The 23,853-nt window shown below is 44.7% G+C and overlaps 1 protein-coding gene across 1 annotated transcript; it reads right to left on the bottom strand.

Moving 5' to 3' along the window:
• Positions 1-1,859: 1,859 nt before the first annotated feature.
• On the bottom strand, positions 1,860-23,145 carry LOC147609757 (citrate synthase 3, peroxisomal-like). Its single transcript, XM_086787344.1, has 14 exons — positions 22,705-23,145; positions 21,794-21,971; positions 21,577-21,662; positions 20,678-20,782; positions 20,426-20,488; positions 20,220-20,329; positions 19,997-20,116; positions 4,986-5,061; positions 4,818-4,891; positions 4,442-4,502; positions 4,264-4,323; positions 4,035-4,132; positions 3,749-3,872; positions 1,860-2,176 (listed from the first exon to the last, which is right to left on the bottom strand). Exons 1-14 carry the CDS (start codon positions 22,945-22,947, stop codon positions 2,042-2,044), a joined length of 1,533 nt encoding a protein of 510 aa, XP_086643470.1. The 5' UTR covers positions 22,948-23,145; the 3' UTR covers positions 1,860-2,041.
• Between the last annotated feature and the right edge of the window lie 708 nt (positions 23,146-23,853).

Raw genomic sequence — 23,853 nt, 5'->3', positions numbered from 1 at the left:
TACAAATAAACTCAAACCACACCATAATATGCTTGTAAGCTCCACAAAACTTACAAGTGTTCCTCATGGATGTCATGTCACTTGCCACAATCTTATGGCCCAAATTGCCTATAGTGTTCCTCATGGATGTCATGTCACTTGTCACACTCTTATGGCCCAAATTGCCTATCTACATCATCCATATCTTTGACTAGATTTGATTTCCTACTCATCAACTACTTTTTTTCCTCTTCTTCTTCTATGTTGATGGAGGGCAAGTAGATGGTACTGCTACTGCTAGGAAGAGAGAGTCCTAATCATAACTATTTGCTCTAAACCAACCCCTGGGGGGCTCTGATATAAAGAGGACATCAACAAATGCATACTGATCATAGTTAAATAAAGCATAATAATCATACTTCCCATTACATTACATTAATCAAACTTTAATACAAATAAACTCAAACCACACCATAATATAGCTCCCCATTGAGCTTACATTTCATAGCTTTGCTCAAGAGTTACTTTAATGCCATTTTTATGGCTCTTAAGAGAACTTTTTTGGGTTTCAAAGAAATTGTTGCATGGTAGTACCAAAAAAAAACAAAACAAAGCTTATAAAAGATCTCCACGGCCATAGTTTAGGTATTTTCCATGATAAGTTCCAAATTTTTGGTTTGACTGTTAAACCGATGTGAGGTAGGAAGATTATGGTTGGGTGCGGTTACACTAGAAGATGACCTCCCATTGCCTTTGTCTCAATCATCACTCTCGGCAAATGGGCTGGTTGCCACAAGGTCAGCCACTTGGACCTGGTCTCGCCAGGAGAAAACCCCCATGTAACTTGCAGGGATCTGTTCACACTCCATGTAGTCCAAGCCAAGGAGAATGAGTTAAAAAAAGCTCACCATTTCGTGCATTAAAGACCTTGGGATTGGAGTTTGGAGGGTGTTCATCCAATGCTAGCCTGCCATGTGCATTAGTCGCTTTGACCACTGATTTCTTACCTCAGACAGCACAATCCACAGGTGCCCAAATAATGAGAGCTCAGTGCTCGAAAAAAACAGCATTATAGTATTTTTTACCTGCCAAAATTAAGGAAAAATAGCTGAGATTTTAAGTAGCCCTTATTTTAAGGAACGATGTCATATATTTTAGTTATAAAACCGGCATATAGTAGAGATATCGTAGGCAAAAATCGGATAGATACAAGAGTTGTCCTTAATTTGATTGGTTGAAAAATATGTTTTTTTTTAGCAATGGAGAGCTGCATCCTGCACTGATTAACAGAGCTTGGGAGTCAGCAAAACTCTTGTTAGCTAGCATGTTCCATGCACCCTTCCATTATTACCCTCAAGTTCTGCAAGTATTTGGTGAAAGTATTTATAGGCAAGGCCAGAGTGACCATGCTAGCAGTGGAGCTACACAGCAAATGAGTTTTTCAAAAATGTTTTTTTTAATGAGATTTTTTTCCTATCACAGTAGCTTTTTGTCAGAAAGATTCATTTTTTCCCACGAGTTTTCACGCGCGGGACAGCTTTACTCCCAGCAAGATAAAAAATAATTGCAAGTCACGCAAATCAGCATGCGTCACAGCTCTGAAGTGGTTCTGAACCACTTGGCAATTGCTTGGGAACCACATGTACCATGTGAACAGGCCACAAGGAGCTCCCCCCTTTACTCTTCACATCATTTGAGGAATCATTTTTTATCTGAGTGATAACAGGAGGATCTTTTTTTTGGAGAGAAAAGTGTTTCCTAAATTTCTTTGGAGGATCTTTTTTTTGCAATTTGAGATGGTGATCATCTGTAAAACATTTTACTTACTGGAACAAAGAAAATATGTGGTGCACACTGCATTGAAACAGGGGCCAGAATACTGGGATGTTAAGAGTTTATTTTTTATGTGATTACAAATAAATAGCAGACCCAGATAAAGCAACAGGTCAAGAAGTATTATTTGGGTTTCTTTCTGCACAACGTGATGCAGAAAACTGTAGAATGGAGCAACCTTGCTCAGTAAACAGCTTGACATGAGCAACATTGCAGCCACGGAAAAAAATCATGCAAGAACCCCTGCTCTCCGCCGCCTGGTAGCATTAGAGATTGATATTTCACCAAACTTATCTTCACTGGTAGTGGGCCTTGGGCCGCCAGTATCAGGAGTATAATGGCGCAGCCATACACCAGTGTACCACTGCAAGAACACAGAAACAGAGTGGATTAGTTTGTCCACCCAAAAAATAAGCAGCCATCTCTCTCTCTCTCTCTCTCTCTCTCTCTCTCTCTCTCTCTCTATTTTTATTTTCAATGTTCGCGCTTATGCGCACTTGCGCCTAAGTGCACCCCAAAGTGGATTGTAATGATTGTGATGTCATATCTTTTGGTCCCATATGCCTTCAAGGCATTCCGCAGACGTTAATATGACTTTTTCTTCTTTCTTCTCTCTCTCTCTCTAAAATCCCCGAGTGCTTCCTTTCTCCTTCCTGGACACAGTTCAGGAAAATCGCCTTGTCACCAAGCTGCTGTTTTCTTGCTGCTGCTCACCAGTGCTTCCATCATTGCTGCCTTCTGCGTTCCAAGGAGTCAACAAGCACCAGGAGGTTGTGGACTCCCTTCCACAGCCACTAACACCAGACTGTGCTGGGCAGCAACTGCACTCCAGCCGGCCCCTCTCTAGCAGAGGCAATCCCCAGCAGGTGTCATACTTGTCATCATCGACGCCACACATTGCAAGATTATCCTGCCCTCATTTTCTTGAAGTGGGTTTACAATTGGGCATACATACGTAATTAGAGGATTCCTTTGGGGGCACCAAACCATAAAGAAGGTCAAAAGAGTAATCTCCTTTGCTGAAGCTCTCTTATCACCCAGAAACCCCCCCTGCTACCCACCAAAACAAATGGGCAGCATACTTGCACCAGCAAATCATCCAGCTAGAACATGAAAACCTATCACTCAAAGAACAACTTTGTGAATTTGAATGTCACCTCACGACTTTTGAAACCCAAACAAGTTCAAAAGTAGAGATCTACCATGCTGAGGAAGCTTTTACCAAGGTCAAGGAAGTAAAGTGTCACCCAGAGTCCAGACTATTGGAAATTTTAAAAGAGCAAGTTATTGGTTCAATTTCTGACAAAGTCAATACATGAGTGACCTGAGACCTCAAGAAGCACAAGCTTAGGGAGTCTTTGGCCTTTCAGATTCCCTTTCAAGGACTCCAGAGGGGGTGGTATGACATAGGAAAAAGCTTTAACGAGACATGGCAGAAGGTGACCGATGCCAAACCGATATAATCAACTGGTACATAAAAGCCACATCATACATCGACCTCCAAATTAGCAATCATGCAGTAATCACTTTCATAAACAAAGAAGCATTGCAATCTTTAGCATTCTAGAACTTTGATAACAGAAGAGCTCACACCAGCACAAAAGGGAGCAGAATTAGAGACAGTAAAAGCAGGACAAAAGGCAAGAAAGTAGGCGGTCTTGTGCAAAGGGAGGGCTCTCATTCAAGAGTTCCACAACCCAAAACCAACACCCTTAACTCTCTTTGACTGATGTACCCGTGGATGAGCATGAATCATCTGCCGCAGTTGAACCTTAGGGATTTTTCTTTCTTTTAATTTTCCCTGCAAGAAGACTCTATGCTTTGTAATTGGTCCCATAGGCCATATTTGGCCTCCATAAACATTAATCCCTTCCCCTTCTCTCTCTCTCTCTCTCTCTCTCTCTCTCTCTCTCTCTCACACACACACACACAGTACCTGCTGAGGTCGCATGATTTTTGTCTCAGGATCGTCTAATGATTCTTTCCAATGTGCAAGATACCCAGCCATACGCGGTATGGCAAATAGAACAGTGAAATATTCTGCTGGGAACCCTAAAGCTCTGTTTAAAAAGCAAGATAGATCAATGTCAAAATATAAAACCTATATTTGTAGGCATGCAACATGCATTTTCTAGAAAATAACACTACCTCCAATCTACCTATGCAGTAGAGATGTGCATGCAAACACTCGCATGCACATATATGAAGCATATAAACCTCACCTGTAAATCAGACCAGAATAGAAGTCGACATTGGGATACAGTTTCCTCTTGACAAAATACTCATCTGAAAGAGCAGCTGCCTCTAAAGCCACTGCAACCTAAAGAGAGAATCCAGAGTGATTAAAACTTAATTTTTGGAAAGCTTGTATGTACTGCCACATCCCCCACCCCCGCACCCAAAAAAAAACAAAAAAACAAAAAAAGAAAAGTACTCGGGACAAAAATTAACCTCTATCAATGGATCATGGCCAACTATTGAGAAGACTTCCTCTGCAAGCTTTTTTATCACCTGATCCAAGGCAATTTGTTACAATGATCAGAACTAGCCAATGAAAGAAGATGAACACACTTGCAGAAATATGCTAATATGAGATGTGACGAATTTCTTGAGGGAGGTGTGGTAATACCTTGGCTCGAGGGTCATAATTCTTATACACTCGATGACCAAAACCTGACATCTTTCTTTTCCTGAAGTTAATAAGACATAACGTTAAATATATATGTTGTGCCTGGGTGTATGCGCATGATACATACATACTTCCCTACCTACATACACATGTAGACACACATACATATGTACCTACCTACATACATACATACAGACAGACATACATGTGTACCTACCTACCTACATATGTGCTCACCCCACCCACATGCATATATATATACACACATGGACATAGCACATACATACATCCCCCCCCCCCCTTTTCATGATACTTGAAGCATTAAATTGTCGTGTCAAATAAATATTATGAATCAGAAACAAAGCAAGTGTTTTACCTGTTCTTGACACCTTCAAGAAACTCGGGAATTTTATCAACAGTTCCGATTTCATTAAGCATTTTCAAGACTGCCTGTAGCATGCACACAAACCCATCGAGGATGAGTCTTTTAGAAAGATGAAAAGCAGAAGGATTGGAAGAGAAAAGGCTAAGATAGCAGGTATACCTCATTGGCACCTCCATGTAATGGGCCATATAAAGCACCTGTTGCTCCAGCAATAGCAGTGTAAACATCAACCCCACTGCACAAAAAGTCAATCTCGCCTTATTGCCAACTCATCCACAGGACTGATTTGCAGAATGGCACAAAAGGTGAAGTTTCTGAAACACAGCGGCTTCCTAAACACATGAAATTGAAAAGTTTCCAGGCCAAGAAACTGAAACAACCATCCAAAACAGGTGAGAATTGTATTTATGACCACAAGGCTCTATTGGTCTAGACCAAGGCAATACATTGAGAGTGAGTGTATCATGCACATTTGCATGAAAACATTCTCAAAAAAGATGAAACAACCAAATGATAGATGCTGAAAATAGTCGACTAAATATGAAAGAGAGAGAGAAAGAGAGAGAGAAAGTCTATCAGGTAATGTAATACATAAGATCAGTGGCACTGAATGTCATGTGCATGAAATGCCATGGACATTCTTTGGAGCTAGTCCAGAAGGGGGCAGCCAGAAAAAGAACAGTAGAACCAGAAGATGGAGCATAAGGTGCTGAAGTGGCCAGTTTGGACTTGGAGTAGGACCAGGGTGCAGTCGGCTGATTACAGGAGCTGTCGGCTGTACCAGAGAGCAAGGCGGCTGAAGGCGCATGATGACAAGGCAAGAAAACCAGACGGCGCAGCTTTTCAGGGATTATATGTCCAGTCGGCTGGCCCACTGCTGGTCGGCCAGCACTCCATGAAGTCCCAGAGCCTATAAATAGGCAGTTTTGCTCGTTGATAGAATCATTCTCTCCCTTATGGAGTGGATCAAGTACTAGGACAGATTTTGGTGCGTAACACCTTTTTAGCAAGGCAGCCTATGGCTGCAGACTAGAGTAACTTTTTGAACTAAATGAAATATACTGAATTTCCAGCTCTCTCTCTCTCTCTCTCTTCTGTCTGCGTTTTTGCATCAGCATGTTCTCAGTGGTGTTTAGGGCTGAAAGAAGACCCCCAGAGCTTTCGCGTGTTACATTAGTATCAGAGCATCAGGCTCAACAAAGCTAAACACTGATTCAGTCCCATATGATAGTGTACAGGTCAAAGGTACATGAAAGTACACGGATACGAAGCCCAAGGCGAGGAACACAGGAACGGGAAGAGCTCCCAAGAGGTTTGTTGGTGGTGTTCCACAAAGCCAGAGGGGACGGCAGTCCTGTGAGCCAAATAGGTTCTCGGGCAACAATCCCAAGGGAGGATTATCCTCCAAGGGGCGATGTGAGAGTGCCAGACTCATTTCTCAGGAATGAAGACCAAGACAATGTTCAGAGTCAGGGCAAGAATGGATTGGGGACTGGATGGAACAAATGCATAGATATTATTCAAAGTCAAGAGTGGTTTTGGAGACCGGGCCAGGTTTTTAGTGAAAAGGGTTGCCAGAGTTGGATGGATGACAGAGGGACTCCGGGAATAGAGCGGGATGATAATAGTCATCCAAGAACAGGTTGGAATCCCGTCATCAAGTTAAGCAGAGGGGGATATCATGTGCATGAAATGCCATGTACATTCTCTGGAGCTAGTCCAGAAGGGGGCAGCTAGAAAAAGAACAGTAGAACCAGAAGATGGAGCATAAGGTGCTGAAGAAGGACCATCTTGGAGAAGGACCAAGGTGCAAGGCGGCTGATTACAGGAGCTGTCGGCTGTACCAGAGAGCAAGGCGGCTGAAGGCGCATGATGACAAGGCAAGAAAACCAGACGGCGCAGCTTTTTAGGGATTATATGTCCAGTCGGCTGGCCGACTGCTGGTGAGCCAGCACTCCATGAAGTCCCAAAGCCTATAAATAGGCAGTTTTGCTCATTGATAGAATCATTCTCTCCCTTATGGAGTGGATCAAGTAATAGGACAGATTTTGGTGTGTTACACCTTTTTAGCAAGGCAGCCTATGGCTGTAGACTAGAGTACCTTTTTGTACTATATGAAATATGCTCTCTCTCTCTCTCTCTCTCTCTCTCTCTCTCTCTCTTCTCTCTGCGTTTTTGCATCAGCATGTTCTCAGTGGTGTTTAGGGCTGAAAGAAGACCCCCAGAGCTTCCGCGTGTTACACAAACACGTTTCAGTAGCTTATGAAATGTTTTGGCAATCTGCTTCCTGAAACATTTCCATGTGTAGCCCCGACAAATAAGAGTGAAGCAGAAAATCCTTTTATGGACAGTGTATGTTCGTCTTCAAAAGTTAATCTAAAATCTATTGTTTTATGAATGCTGGATCATGTACTTGGATCATGCTACAATCTCATCTCTCTCTCTCTCTTGAAAACAAGAAGATGGTCGACTCTTCCGTTACCGCAATCATAAACCGCCTCTCCAAACTCGAGAAGGGATTTGACAAAATCCAAGAGCTCGAAGAGAGAACATCCAAGCAAGAGGCTGAGATTTCAGCCTTAAAGGAGGAACTAGTGGAGGCCAAATTGCATGCTAGAAGTGAAGCGGCTGAAATCTCAACCCTCAAAAAGGAGTTGGAAGCCACTTCACAAGGCAAGTTTGAGGATGGAAAATTTCAGCCCTCCTTTATTGAAGAGCTGAATACCATCAAGGAATAAATGAGGATCATTCGAGAGGAGGAGGAGCAACATAAAAGTGAAACCGATCCCGTCAAGTGGGAATAGACTCCGTTGGACACCCACACGCGTAATAGCACAACTTAAATATCACAATTTGAAATGGACAACTTAATAACAAATGAAAATTGAAATGAAATGAAATGTTGATAGATGGACACCAGCACTGGGGCCGGAACGGGCCGACCCCCCCCCCCCCCCTCAATATATGATATATTATTGGAAGTATTTAACAAATACAATGCTCCATGGGTTCAATGAACCAAATGATGTCCATGTACAACTGAGATGAATACAGTACCAAACAAGAGGCTCGAAGTAGATGTTCGAAGGAGAGCGACCACTTGAGTGGTCCAGTCTCTACGGTCCTGTGCCTTCACTGGAATCCGCGGAGAGCGCCCCACTAGTGTTCCAGGACCACGCACAAACAGGCGCTCCCGTACCAATGCCTGGCTATCCCGATCTCGGCACCTTTGGACGGTGGTTCTCCAAAAGCTTGGACTACCCGGCACCGAACGGGTGTTAGCGGCAGAGAGAATCCTTTATCAGATTTACAACAAAGTTCTTTACTTAAATCGGAATTCACTTACTTGTAGCTCGCAAATAGAAGACAGATACCCGAGGTGTCTGTGTGCAGTTACTAGAGGTGGACACCAAGGCGCAGCAGCCTATCGAGGAGGAGCAGCTGCTGCCTGTGTAGAAGGTGTAGCCACCTAGGAGGAGCAGAGCCGCTTGTAGCCGTCTATGGAAAGGAGGTGCAACCACCTGTAGAGGAGCACAGCCACCTGCTGTGCAGGACACAGCCGCCTGCTGTGGAGGAGGAGGAGGCGTAGCCGCCTATGGAGAGGATGAGGAGTCGCAGCTTGCTGTGTGAGGTGCTACCACCTGGAGAGTGCAGAAGTCGCCTGCTACAGCCACTTGTAGGGTGGCACAGCTGCCGGTATGGGCAAGAGATACCTGACTACAGCCGCCCGTGGGGAGGAGGCACAACCGCCTGCAGTAGACAGGCGCAGTCGCCTGTGGATGCGAGTGGGAGAGAGACGCAGCCACCTGATGGATAGGAGACGCCTGGCTGCAACCTGCGCCACCTGCAATGTAGAGGGCAGCCTGCTGGAGAACAAACGCAGCCACCTGCAGAAGGTACATCTGCCTGAGGAGATGGAGAAGGAGCCGCCTGGCTGTAGGAGCACAGCCACCTATGAGGTGGTACAGTCGCTTGTATGGGAGGAGGAGCAGCCGCCGACGGATAGGAGACAGCCACCTGCTAGAGAGCATGCGCAGCCGTCTGCTAAGGAGGTGAAGGTGGCGTAGCTTGAGAAGGAGGAGGCGCACAATCATCTGGGCGGAGAGCAAAAGGGTGGTCGCCTCTTTGTAGGTGTTGGAGAGGAGTTAAACGACCACAGCTAGCCGGCTCCCCAAGGTTGCATGGGGGCGGCCAGTTTCATGGTGTGGTGTGGGTAGGTGGCCATGCACCCACCCCCACACACTTAAGGGGCTAAGTGTGGTTCCCCACCTTGGCCCATATGTGGGTGCCCAGAATGGGTACCCACTTTTAAATGAATGTGAACTTATCACCTTATAAAATGAAAGGTTAGAAATAAAGCTATTAAACCAACAAGTGCAATACACTTACCACCTGTTCACATGCAACAAAACTCGTCAGAAGACAGAGCAAACTTCACGACTCACTGGCAAGCATCCCCGCTCAGTAAGTGACACGTCAAGCAAGCAAACACAAGAATATAAGTCATGCGAAAACACTTTCAAACATGCAAAACATGAGTGCATGTGCAAATAGAATCATGGACATATCTCCGTTTCATGGAACAAGTACAAATGTCGGGCACAAAAAATGGCACGACATAAAACATAAATCCTGGTCTTCCTATGGAGTGACAGTCCCATAGGTAAAACACAGTTCCAGGCATGAGCCTCCCTATAGAGTGACAATCCCATAGGCAAGACACGGCACAAATACTGGCCCTTCCATGGCGTGACAATCCCATGGATAGAACACAATCCAGGTCATACACGGGTGGCACCAGTCTGGCTCCCGTCCATACGACACCATCCTGCTAACACACGGGTGGCACCAGTTTGGCTCCCGTCCATGTTATGCAAAAATATTGGCCCCTTCACATGAGACACCGGTCTAGGCCTCAAGTGAACGAGACACAAATCTGGAGATGGACCAAATGGTCGGCCAATTGGTGACATCCCCCTGGGCTTCTAAAGAGTTGTCCTCAACTGAAAAGCCTCAAGATATGCCTGCAACAACTGTGGGTAGTCAACAAAATAATCCTCATTTACCCACTTTACATCAATAGGCAAATAATTTTTGAACTTCACAAGGTATCTGCTGGAAAGCTTTCCTGCAGGTAGCTTTCGCTCCTTGTGAAAGACGATCTGTTCTGGCTAGAGGATCTCCTCAAGCTCATCAATCTCTGGCGGATCTTCTGTGACAGGCTCGTCAGGATTTGGCCCCACATATTTCCGAAAAAGACTCACATGAAATGCATTGTGAATCTTCAAGTGACTAGGTAAAGCAAGCCTATATGACACTTCATTGATCTTTTGAATCACCTTGAAGGGTCCATAATGGCAAGGAGAAAGCTTAGGATATGATCCTTCTCGTCCTGGCCTCTTGCGAAGCCTGGCCTTCTCAAATTTCAGCAAAACCCAATCACCTTCTTTGACTTGCATGTCCCTTCTATGCTTGTCAGCAACCATTTTATGCATACTACTCTGCCATAAATAGTCTCAAACGGAGCCTTTCCCGTGGAGACATGGATGGTATTATTGTAGGCAAACTCAACAAGTGGAAGATACTTCTCCCATGCAGTCTTTTGATCTGCCACATAATACTTCAACAAATCCAACACGGCTGAATTTACAGCTTCACTTTGGCCATCTGTTTGGGGATGATAAGCTGATGAAAACTCAAGTTTAGTACCCATGTTATCAAATAAAGCCCTCCAAAAGAGGCTCGTAGTCCTGGGATCTCTATCCCCAACAATGGATTTAGGCATACCATGATGCTTGAAGATATTAGCGAGAAAAAGCTTTACCATATGATCAACTTTAATGGTTTTCTTGACGGGCAAGAAATGAGCATGCTTGCTAAACCTGTCCACAATGGTCCAAACATCATCATTTCCATGCTGGGCTCTAGGCAAGTTTATAATAAAATCCATAGTAATACTTTCCCAAGGTTGCGAGGGAATAGGCAATGGCTGAAGCAAACCTGGAGGTTTTTGCCTGTCGAATTTCACCTTTTGGCAAGTAATACATGCACGTACATAAGCCTCAATGTCTTTACGCATGCTTGGCCAAAACAAATCTCTCTCAATCATGCGTGTAGTGGGCATGATACCTCTATGACCAGCATAAGGTGGAGCGTGACATCCCTCCATAACCTTTGGACGTAAATCCTTCACGACACATAGGCAATTATCCTCCATAAGATAACCTTCGTTGATAACATAAAAGGCATGTGAATGACCAGCCATCAAATCAGTCCATATATGGCAAAAATCAGCATCCAAATGATACAAATCTCGCATAGCAAATAAGTCCCCATGAGAGGCCACTGAGACTGCAGCCACATAAGGCCTCCTGGATAATGCATCTGCCACCACATTTTTCTTTCCCGGAGTATGCACAATCTGAAAATGAAACATGGAAAGAAAGTTTGCCATTCTCATCTGCTTCTCCGAAAGCTTTGTTTGAGATAGAAAGTATCTCAAGCTTTGATGATCTGTCTTGACTACAAATTCAGCTCCAAGAAGATAATGTTTCCATATCTTTAAGGCATGAATTACAGCCAAGAGCTCTTTCTCATAGATATCCATATAAAGCTCAGCATCATGCAAACGACAGCTCTCGTATGCAACTGCATGCCCTTCTTGATTTAGGACAGCCCCTATACAATCATCACAGGCATCACATTCTACTACGAATGATCTTTGCAAGTCAGGAACAATCAATACGAGTCCACATATGATAGCATCAATACGGGTCCACATGATGATCTTTGCAAGTCAGGAACAATCAATACGGGTCCACATATGATAGCATGCTTGAGCTGCAAGAAAGCATCCTGTTCTTTTGAAGTCCATTTGAAAGTGGTTTTCTTCTTTGTGAGATCATGTAGAGGGGTGGCTATCATAGCAAAATGCCTTCTGAAACGCCTATAATATGAACATAAGCCCAAAAAACTACGTACTTGATGTACGTTTTGCAATTCTGGCCAATTCCGAATGGTCTCTATCTTTGCAGGATCCATTGTTACTCTATCCTTGGATACAATGTGACCCAGATAATGTATCTCTGAAAGGAAGAACTCACTTTTATTGGCATTAATGAAAAGTTTATGCTTCCGCAACTCTTCGAACACTGTGACCAAATGAGTTCTGTGTTCCTCCTCATTCTTGGAGAAAACCAAGATATCATCAAAGAATACTCCTGTAAATTTGCGATGGGGTCGGAATATCCTATCCATCATTCGATTAAACGTGGCAGGAGCATTGGTGAGACCAAAAGGCATTACCAAAAATTCATATAATCCAAAGGCTGTCCTGAATGCAGTTTTATGGACATCTTGTGGCACCACTTGTATTTGGTGATAACCACTCTTCAAATCAAGTCGGCTGAAACAAGCCGAACCATCAAGCTTATCCAAAATGTCATCAATACGCGGAATTGGGAATCTGTTCTTGATGGTAAGCTTATTTAAAGCTCTACAGTCCACACACATGCGGAATGAGTCGTCTTTCTTTTGAACAAGAAGCACAGGAGAGCAATAAGGTGAGGAACTAGGCTGAACCAAACCTTTGTCTAAAAGCTCATTTACCTGCTTCATGATCTCTTCTTGTTGTGCAGCACTCACTCGGTATGCGGGTTTGTTAGGTGAAGAAATACCTGGCACAAGATCTATGCGATGATCTTCAGGCCTTTAGGGAGGTAATTCACTTGGCAATGCATCAGCAAAACAGTCATTGAATGCATGAAGAAAATTCAGCCTATCATAAGCCATAGCATCCACATTTTGATGACTTGGTATAATGCTATCACGAACAAAAACCAAGTACGCAAAAAGACTCTTTTTCATTGCTTTATTAATTTGGATGTGAGATACAAGTGGGATGGAATCCCCTTCTTTGCCAGCATCAATGAAATGCATGCGGCCTCTATGCATAAAAGAAATCATGTTGGTCTTGTACTCTTTGCGGGGCTCAAGCCTATGATGCCATGGCTTGCCCAACAATACATCACATCCATTTAGTGGTGCAACTAAGAAATGTTCATTATCAAGGCAGCCCTGGATATGTATGTGCAACTTCCCTACCAGTGGGGTAACCTGCACCTCTTGCCCAACAATACATCACATCCATTTAGTGGTGCAACTAAGAAATGTTCATTATCAAGGTAGCCCTGGATATGTATGCGCAACTTCCCTATCAATGGGGTAACCTGCACCTCTTTACCAACAAAGGCAGCTTCGGCTTCAATCTGAGGTCCCATGTTCTCAACCTCAATACCCAAGGCAGCTGCCGTTTGTATAGAGATGAAGTTATCGGTTGCACAGTCATCAAACATGAATAGGGCAGGCTGATCCTTGATTTGACCCCAAGCCTTGCATACCATCCGCTCTTTTGCATCATGATTTGTGTTTCCCTGCACATCGGGAACTGCATGTACATTAGCCTTGGTCTGCTTGTCCTCGTGATTAGGTTTGCGGTCAGGGCATTGTCGAAATATGTGCTCTTTGCTGCCACAAGAAAAACATTTTCCCTCCTTGGCATATTGCTCTCTTTGCTCCGGGGTCAAGCCAAATTTGTTCTTCTTTGTTTTTAGATGAGGTATTTTCAGCTTTACCTCCCTTGTGGGTCTCCCGGAAGTTCTTTTTAGGTGGCTATCCACCTTTTTGCAGATTTGGGACAGCCTTGTCTTTCCCCTTTGAACCGCCTTGATCTTGCTTAATTTTGAGCACCAATTGCTCCGTAGCAAGAGCAGAGGCTGTGAGCTGTTGCAAAGTATGTTTCAGGTGCAATTCAATGCCCGAACGATAAGCTGGTTGCAATCCGGAGCGAAACTTCCTCTTTCTTCTCCTTAGTGATGTCACCTTTGCGGAGGAGGTAAGAAAGTGCCAACTCCCTTGGCTTCTTGCCCACTTCCCGTGCCATGGACTCAAAAGTCACATCTACCATTGCATCGGCTTTCCTTGCTTCAATGGCACTTTGCACATGGGGATCTTCATGCAAAAATTTCAGCTCTTGCTCTTGTGCTTGCAAAAGCTTTCTCATATGCTCCAATTCAGCCCTCATTGCATCAGGCTCTTCTCTTGCATGACTATCTTTCCTCGAGACAGTTGTCTCTTTGAATCACTATCATTTACCCTTTCAAGAGGCTTGTGCCTTTCTTGTAGAGCATCAGAACCACGCGAGGCACTTGATGGGCCCCTCGAATTAGGCACTTCCAAAGGGTTGCCTTGGCTGTCCATTGTGTTAAGTGTGCTAGAAGCGGGGTGTCCAATACACTGGTTCGTTTCCCCACTAAGAAGAGGGAAATAACTGTGCTCTGATACCAATGAAACCGATCCCGTCAAGTGGAAATAGACTCCGTTGGACCCCCACACACACGCGTAATAGCACAACTTAAATATCACAATTTGAAACGGACAACTTAATAACAAATGAAAATTGAAATGAAAACACTAGGAGGACATGGATACAGCCGACACACGAGCTTGGTACGAAGATGGCTTTCTATAGAGATCATCTTCTCCAGCTCACGGAGGATGGACTTGTGATTAGACCCAGCTACATGGATACTCTGTTAGAAGTCATCTCCTGTCTAGATTTATACACCAAGGCCTTTGTTGTGGGTGTGCCCGCCCTTATGAGGTGTTTTATCATTTTTCCTCACTCTCCGTATTTTTCCCCTATTTTTCCCATTTTTCTGTGGCTTGGGAGGCAGTCTAGTAGTGGCAAGTGGACCCAGAGCCTGGCCGACTGCATCTGTGACATGGCCGACTGCACTGTATGAGTCGTGGGACTCCTCTGGTGCTGGCCGACCTATTGTGATGCTGGCCGACTGCATTTATCAGTCGTGGAGGATTTCTATGTCCAGTCGGCTGCCCTACAGCAGGCCGACTGCTGATGTGGGGGCATATATATAGGCCCCCAGCCCCATACCTTATTTGTATCATTTCTCGGGATCTTCTTGTGTATATAGAGCAGAGTTACACCCCTACATCTCTCTCTCTCTTGTGCTGTTTTTCTGCCTGCGTTTTTTTGCTCGTGTTCCCAGATTTGGTCATCATCTCCGCTACGTATTCTGACATGGTATCAGAGCCTAGGCTCTAGATAGGTCTTGGGATTTGTGTGAGCAAGAGGGGGACTTGTTTTGTGGCTGATTGGTGGACTGTTTTGGGCTGATCGGGAAGAGGAGAAGCCAGAGGAAGGCGGGCTGATTTGCTGGACAGCCACTTGCAGGTTTTAGTTCTTCTTTGTTCCCACCCACCCACCCTTTTCAGAGTACATCCCCGCTATGGCAGATCTGTTTGAGATGGCCGAGAGACATGTGAAGATCCCGACACTCCCCACGTTCCCGGTGGACCGTCAGTTGGACGGGAGCAACTACGGCATATGGAAGGTGATGATGGAATCTGTTCTGGGGTCCTACGACCTCGCCGATTTCGTCGTTGTTGGTGTTCCACGACCGGAAGTAGAGGAAGGGGAGTTACCGTCAACCCGAAAGGACCGGGAGGCCCAGACACAGATGTGGGATCGTGTCAACGCCAGGGTCCGTTCGTTTATTTTCTCAACTGCACACCACAGGTAATCAATCATGTAAAGCATATGACGCTGGCCAGAGGTATATGGCAACATTTGGCCTCACTTTACAACAGGGTATCGCCCATGAAGAGGATTTCCTTGGAAGTACAGATGCGGGTTATGAAACCTGCAAAGTCGTCGACGATGAGGGAGCATATTAACAAGCTGCAGGCTCTTCAACAGGAAGTTCTTCAGGCTGGGAAGGAGATATCGTCAAAGGACATGGCCATCACGTTGCTGTCACACTTGCCCTCTTCGTACTCAGCATTTTACTCCTCTTTGATTACCGGTGGCAGGCTCACACCATCACGTGGGAGGAGCTTGTGCCCATGGTCCTGGACCAGGAGGAACGATTCACGAACCCTCCTCAGGGTGGAGGTTCGGAGGCCTTTACTGGCCAACGGTCGAAAGGCCGTAACTCGGGCAAAGGGAAGGCTTCATCGCAGAAGTCTTCTGAGAAGAAGTCCGACGTTGGCCGCGAGAAACTGAAGGCAGAGAGGACCTGTAATGATTGTGGCGAGAAAGGCTACTATTGGAGGCAGTGTCCCAAGCGGAAGACCGAGAAGGGTGAAGACTTCTCAACAACAATCATGAAGACTCCGGCTTTTGTGCACCTGGAGGTGATAGACACCGATGTTTCATTTTCTTCAAGCAGGGAGCAGATTGGAGGACTCTCCGCAACGGATACCCAGGAGTGGATTCTTGATAGTGGTGCTTCCAGGCACATGACTCCTTCCCGTTCCAGTTTACAGGATCTCTGCAGGTGTTCTGGTCATATTCTTACTGGGGATACGTCCACTATCCCAGTTCACAGTGAGGGCAAGATGGAGATAGTTCCCGATGGCAGAGGGGGGAAGCATTCCTCCCAGGTGTTGTATGTTCCGGCACTTGGTTTTCATCTATTGTCAGTGCATCAGGTTTGCAAGACTGGCGTACGGGTGGAGTTTGATGAGCATTTTGTTGCTCTCCGGGACAAAGCAACAGGCCAAGTGGTTTGGGAAGGTGGAGTGGAGAATGGAGTTTACAGGCTTTCAGCACTCTCTCCCCCAGGTCCTCAAGTTTGTGATGAGTGGCAGTCTAGTGATGGCCACTTAAGTGTGGATACGCTGCAGGTACAGGCTTTCCGAGACCAGATGGTGGTTAGCTTACCAATAGATGGCAGCAGTTGGCAGGAACTTTCCAGTACTGATGTTGGTAGTTCTTATGTTCGTGAGTCAGAGGAAGCTAAACAGGTCACTTATGCTCTGATATCTCGTAGTATTCGAGACATAGAACTTCCAGTAGTTGAGGATGTTCTTTCCACGGGGACCTTTCGGAAAGCCAGGCAGGTGGCAGGTGCTTACTTGCAGAAGAAGGTGGTTTCTCCAGGCTTTGTGGTTCCGGTTTCAGAGGGGGTGGTTGACAGGTTTCATTAGGTTTCCAGGACTTATTTGTGCACCGTAACAGGTGTTGATCCTTGTGAGCAGTGTGATGTCTCTATGACTCAGAAGCTGTATGGTTCATTGATTTGGTTGATGGACACCAGATTGGACGGGAGCTTCCTGATGAGGTAGTTGAGCTCATGGTTGCAGATGTCTCTTTGGGAGGCAGGATTGCGTTTCCTGTGGTTTCTGCGGCATGCGAAGGATCATGGACTCTTGTACACAGGAGGGGGATTGTTTGATGGAGTCTGACTCCACGGTTGGAGTGACTCAGTTTGGGGAGGAGATCCGGACACGAGGAGATCTACTTGTGGCCCAGGAGCAGTTTTTCGGAGCAGCAAGAGGTTACATTGCAGGTTTGGGCTTCCACTGGAGGAACCCATGGTCATCCAGAGGCACTTTGTTCATGAACAGATCGTTGCTGATGACATCTTTCTAGAGTTCTATTCGACGGAGGACAATACGGTGGACCTCTTTACGAAGTCGCTATCTCAGGATTTGCTCAGGCGGCACCCCAGCTCCCAGTGGTTGGTTACACAGCCAGGAGCTGAGAGGGGGTGTTAGAAGTCATCTCCTGTCTAGATTTATACACCAGGGCCTTTGTTGTGGGTGTGCCCACCCTTATGAGGTGTTTTATCATTTTTCCTCACTCTCCGTATTTCAAGGTGGTACCAAACGTTATGTACTGTACGGATCCGTACGTACTGTACGTTGTTTGGTACGGGAAAAAAATATAAGGTACGTAAAAATACGTACCATTGGTAAAAATACATAAAATCTCGGAAATTTCAGCCACCTACATAGAATTTCAGTCCATGTCCACATTGACATATAAAACTTTCGAAATAGAGACACAACAAGGTCACAAACCTACTAATTCGAAAGTGAGAAATTAGAATCACCAGTCGTCAATCATACTTAATAAGTTAATCATACTTAATACTTAATACTTATTACTTAAGACAAGTCACATTGTCACAAGTGAGTCGTCCACAGATGGTGGGCTAAGGCTCTGAGAGAGAGAGAGAGAAAGAGAGAGAGAGAGAGAGTTATGTTGCTGCCTTGGGGGCTTGAGCAAGGGTGGGTGAGTTATATTGCCAGCCGTGACTTGTCTTATTACTTAAGACAAGTCACATTGTCACAAGTGAGTCGTCCACAGATGGTGGGCTAAGGCTCTGAGAGAGAGAGAGAGAGAGAGAGAGAGAGAGAGAGTTATGTTGCTGCCTTGGGGGCCTGAGCAAGGGTGGGTGAGTTATATTGCCAGCCGTACTGGGCGCCAGTGGCAAACAAAGAGGGCGGCTACGCACAGAGGCGCGAAGCGAACAAGAGCGGTAAGGGCAGAGGCGAACTGAGGCGGCGGTGAGCAGGGGGCGGCCCAGGGAGAAGGCGGCGACGACAGTAGAGCGAAGAGAGAGAGAGTGCGACTGTAGAGAGGAGAGAGCATGGCGGCTAGCTCTTACCAAAAGGTTGAGGTCATACGGCCTCCAAAGTCGAGACGCAAGACGCAGGCATGCCGCCAAACCCCCCCCCCCCCCCCAAAAAAAACGTACGGATCGATCCGTACGGTACGGATGCACGGTACAGATTGGATCCGTACGTACGTTTTGATCCTACCTTGCCGTATTTTTCCCATTTTTCTGTGGCTTGGGAGGCAGTCTAGTAGTGGTGGCAGGTGGACCCAGAGCCTGGCCGACTGCATCTGTGACATGGCCGACTGCCCTGTATGAGTCGTGGGACTCCTCTGGTGCTGGCCGACCTATTGTGATGCTGGCCGACTGCATTTATCAGTCGTGGAGGATTTCTATGTCCAATCGGCTGCCCTAAAGCAGGCCGACTGCTGATGTGGGGGCATATATATAGGCCCCAGTCCCATACCTTATTTGTATCATTTCTCGGGATCTTCTTGTGTATATAGAGCAGAGTTACACGCCTACATCTCTCTCTCTCTTGTGCTATTTTTCTGCCTACGTTTTTTTGCTCTTGTGTTCCCAAATTTGGTCATCATCTCCGCTGCGTATTCTGACATACTCATCTTTCTCATGGGGTACGGTGTGCTATTGCCTATTGGTCAGATGCGCACATCCTCACACCAACTAGAGATTGAGATTGGCACATTCAGAGGAGTACCACTTGAGGCCAGGATTTGTCAGTTGTGCCAGATGGAGCTAGAGACAAAGTTACATTACATATGTCACTGTCCAGTATATTGTGAGATACGAGGCCGTTTTCACTGCCTGTTCAGAGAGGGTTTCGGACCACTTTCTAGAGTCATGAGATACCAGGATCAAAGATGCCTCGGATTATACTTGCTGAAGCTGCGTAGACATAGAGAGGGTCTCTTGAGAGGGAGGGGATCAGAGAGGGAAAGACACCTATAGAGGCAGATTACAGACTTCTTTCGACCAGAGATTGAGCAGCCAAGCCAGCAGGCATTGCAGCTAGCCCCAGAGTATAGCCGCACCAAAGGTACACTGATTGATCGGGCTATAGAGCTAGGGCGGTCCAGGCGCCCCAAGATGAGAGGCCCATCTCGACACCGGCGGAGACTATAACAGAGGATCAGGACCATACTAGCATGGCATGGGAGACGTCCAGTTAGAGTACTCACTATGGAGGACATTGAGGATATCCGCCATCGACCGATGAGAGACATCTTTGGATAGTGATGTATATGATGCTTACCTTTGTTGCTGGAGTTCTCCTCCTCAGATGTTATCCATTAGGAGCTCCTAGTACCTTACTTTTCCTCATAGTTATTGTTTCAATTTCAGCTATTCTTACACAAACATTGTATCAGATCCACCAATTGTTGTAACCTTTTTGGTCTCATAGGTCATTTTGGCCTTTTGAGGACGTTAATATATCATTTCATTTCATTTCTCTCTCTCTCTCTCTCTCTCTCTCTCTCTCTCTCTCTCTCTCTCTCTCTCTCTATATATATATATATATATATAGATAGAGAGAGAGAGAGAGAGAGAGAGAGATTGGTTGCCCCCTTTCTTTGTTTCTCAAGCAAGCATGCACAAGTGTGCTCTCGTGCACACCCCACCTACCCACATGGTCGTGCGAGTGTGGAAGAACTTAAACTTAACTAATGCATTGAAAGAATTAAGGCTACACGTTTTATTTTAGTGTTTCAAGAAAAGATTTTGAACCTGGAGGCAAGGTGCCTTGCAGCTGCTGTGGAGCAATTCATTTCATGCTCAGCATGCAGTATGAAAAGAACATCTAAAACACGAGCAAGGCGCTTGTTTGGAGTGTATGATGCATTGCCCCTGTTGAAAATTTGAAATTTCAAATCATCAATAATTAACAGTTCTGAGAACTGCTTAGAAAACTCACTAATTCACTAATCTCATCATCATTGGTTTCACTCACATTGAATCAAGCATATAGAGGAAGTTTTCAGAGTAGGAGAGATGGTTGGATGGAGCCACTGGATGCCTGCCGGCCATTCGAGAGTAGATTGCAGCTGCCAAGGTTGGTACCTGCATGAAGGGAATGCATAGACTTGTAAGGGAAACAATTCGCATAACAAATCAGGCATGTACGGCAACAACCAAGAAAACTTTTGTTCTGCCTACCTTTCCTAGTATGCGTACAATCTGCTTATCCCGAACAGCTTTTGACTTGTACAGGTCTTGTCCCTGCATTACACCAAGATTTCATTTAGCAATTCTTTTTTTTGAGAGTATTATATTTATGTAGGTGTCAGGATCCGAACCCTGAACCCTGTACCTGCATGTCGGCAAGGGTGTTATCACTCGGGCTAGAGCCCGCAAGGTTCACCAAAGAAAAAGTACAGACACAAAAGACAAGGTTCCCAATTAACACACCTTCAATGCAGGATTTGCATCTGGATGAAAAGAGGCTAAAGCATTTATCGAACTAATAAGAGAACCCATCGGGTGTGCGTCATGTGGTAGTGCTCCTATCACAGCCTGCACAAAAAAACCAACCATAAATACCTTAGTGAACTTGTGATTAAGAGATCTAAGGAAACAGCTCCTTATTATTAAGCAGTAAAGCATGCATATCATCATGTCATACTGTAAATGGAGCCAGCATTGTTCTACACAACAATTAGTTCATATACTCCACCTAGGAACATCGTCAACTAGCAATTGGCAGTTTACAATGTGAATCTAGTATACCAGATACACATGCAGCCACCCTTGTGTGCCAGCTTCCCTTGCCAAAGCCTGTGCCAGTAAAGGCCTCCCAAGAACTAGAAGCTTGAAATCCCTCCCATTTGAGGGCACGCATAGCCTCAAAATTTTTCCTATTAACGCTATGACTCGTTTTCTTTAAGGAGAACAAGTTCTTGGCTCTGTGCGAGGTGTACCCTCTGCCGAGTGCCGAAGGCCTGGTCAGGACTGGGATATGAAAGGGGTCCCCTTTAGACATTCTTACCCCTTTCAGTGAACCCTACCAACTATAGAAGGTTCTAATTCCTAAGTATTGACCCCTTTCATATTCTCATTTGTCATTCATCTCCTCAGCTCAACACAAACATTTGACGACCACGGTGAGACCTTTATACAACATTTTTACATTGCTTGCATGCATGATATATCCCTCTTAATCTCAAGAAGAAGATAAAGCAGAGAAGAATAAGGGAAGAAGAGCAAGCCAAGCAAATCCCCTCACAACTGCTACCTTGCAGACAAACCCTAGCCATCTAGGGTGAAGCTAAGATAGACATGAGAAGAATTCATGGTCATGTAAGGCATACCAGTACACCTTCTGGTAGGGCTGAATGCTGTGAGATGGTCGCTTCCAAGTGTAATAATTGATCCTTTGTCGGAAGGTTTCCATACACTACAAAGACCACAAGAACCAGTATCCGCAATTTAAGATACACTAAATCCCATGCCTTTACAAGCATATGGAAAACAGTAGAATATAATCCACATGGACTCTTAAAAACCCAACATGATCTGAGAACTTACTCAAGAGATAAGCAACCTCTGGAAATGTGCTTTTCTCTGCAAGCTCCTCAATAGGATACCCTCTGTAGCGAAGAATGCCTTTGTCTCCATCGATGTAAGAAATAGAAGAGCGCACAGGAGCCGTGTTCAGATAGCCTGGATCATACAGCTTCAAACCATTGCCATCTCCTGTGGTTATCTGTTACCAATTAAAAAAAATGTACTAGGTGTTACTTACAATTTCAAGAATTTAACAAAGACAATAAACTTATGCAGTTCCTTAATCCATAAAGCAGTTCACAATCTCAAATAAATGGTCCATTCAACCTACGCAAAAAGATATGGTAAACAGAGTTTGTACCTATTTTTACATTCCATAAACACAGACACACTTACCTTTGAAAGATTGGAATATATCCAAGCTTATGTTTTTTTTTTTTAAACAGAAAAGAAACAAAAATAAACAACACAACCAAGCAAGAAGCTAATCAATTTTTTAGAAAGCTTAAATAAGCGATGAGTTTTTGGCGGGTAAATAAAGAAATATTTTTTATTAAGAGTGATAAGGTAATTTAGTCATCTTTACATAATGCTGCCCCCAGCAAAAAAACCAAAAATAATAATAATAATCAAGAAGTTTAATGAATGGCCTAATGATTCCATAAATCAATGATTTCTCTATAAAACGAAGATTCATACGAGTTAAACATACCCTTGATGTAGCAAAGCTCACTGAACAAATCAAAACCATAGGCTAAAACCATATCTTTGATCATGATGTTGACTCAATCATAGGCTAATCGTTCCGTTTATGAGCTTCTATTTTTTAATTTAATATTCACATCAACAAGTTTAATTCATCAAGGGAACGATTAGCCTAAGTTTCATGAATTTTAACTTGATTAACCTAAGATTAAGGATCAGGAGTGTACCTGTTTGAAATCTGTGGCCTTGACTGTGCCACCTGCGCTGATAGGCACGTGGTACTTCTTCCCGGTCCGATTGTCAACGACGGTGAGCGCGTTTGTGGTGTCGACGGAGAGGGTGTTGGATCGCTCTATGTTTTTTTGCAGGGAACCCTGCGGGGCTGCCAAATGCCCAGCAAAAACAGCTAGCCTGTTGAGGTACTGTGGGGGGCGTTCTGGCCCTTCTTGGTTTCTATTAGCCATGGCCATGGCAAAAATAAGACCTCAATCCAGAAATTTACGAGAACCGAAATCAGCAACTCAGGGCGGAAACCTAAAACTGTAATATGAAGATCGGGCTCGAAACGCTATGTGAGCGGTAATTGGCTAGTTTGGGCGTAGTTGGGCGAAAGAGGAAGAAGCAGACTACAGTATTATATGAAATCCGGATAATTAAAGATTCGCAGTGGCTGCATCACAGATGACGACATATATAGCTACCTCTGCCTTTTGGCCTCCATTGATTTGTGCCCGACTTTTTAATCACTTGATTACACATGCTTGGCACACACTATCTCGAGCATGGACTCCTGGGACCCTTGAGCTCAACCAAGGCTCGAATTTAGCATTGTAGTGTATTTTTACCGGCCAGAATAAAGAAAAATCGGCTGAGATTTTAAGCAGCCTTTATTTTAAGGAATGATTTTTCATATATTTTAGTTATAAAACCGGCATATTGTAGAGATTTCGAAATAAAAATCAGATAAATTTAAGATTTGTCCTAGTTGAAAAATATGTTTTTTTTGAGCTTGAGCTCAACCTCATTATCCGCTAACCGACTTCATATAGACACCCTAGGCTAAGCTTTCCACGAAACTCGAGAGCAGACCACTGAGGACGGATTTTCTTTAATCAAATTCCTAAAGTTTCACTAATGCGGCTAGCCAGTGGGCTAACTATTAGCTTAATGCCTGGGGGCCCCTCTCCCAAGGTTGGAGTTCTACCAAGGTACTCCCTCACAAACGAGCCACAAACCCAACTATAAAGAACTATTTGGTTGGCCTCTAAGGTTATGTCCAAGCACGGGACATAACATTCTCCCCCTCCTAACAAGAGGAAGACTAGAGAAAACATCTATGGAATGAAATAATATGCTCCCTTCATTCACACATCTCT

This window comes from Cibotium barometz, chromosome 50 (genome assembly GCF_041138505.1).
Source record: "Cibotium barometz isolate CiBa-2024 chromosome 50, ASM4113850v1, whole genome shotgun sequence".
NCBI classification, from domain to species: Eukaryota; Viridiplantae; Streptophyta; class Polypodiopsida; order Cyatheales; family Cibotiaceae; genus Cibotium; species Cibotium barometz.
Note: the sequence above shows the minus strand (reverse complement) of the source record. Positions and strands in the feature narration are given on the sequence as shown.

Excerpts from the sequence above, each read along its gene's own strand:
- LOC147609757 (XM_086787344.1), bottom strand. The coding sequence starts at position 22,947 with ATGGCCATGGCTAATAGAAACCAAGAAGGGCCAGAACGCCCCCCACAG. Across the intron at positions 21,972-22,704 it reads AGGCCACAGATTTCAAACAG|ATAACCACAGGAGATGGCAA; the intron begins GTACACTCCTGA and ends AATTGGTAACAG. Across the intron at positions 5,062-19,996 it reads GCAAGGCACCTTGCCTCCAG|TGGGGTTGATGTTTACACTG; the intron begins GTTCAAAATCTT and ends CTTTTTGTGCAG.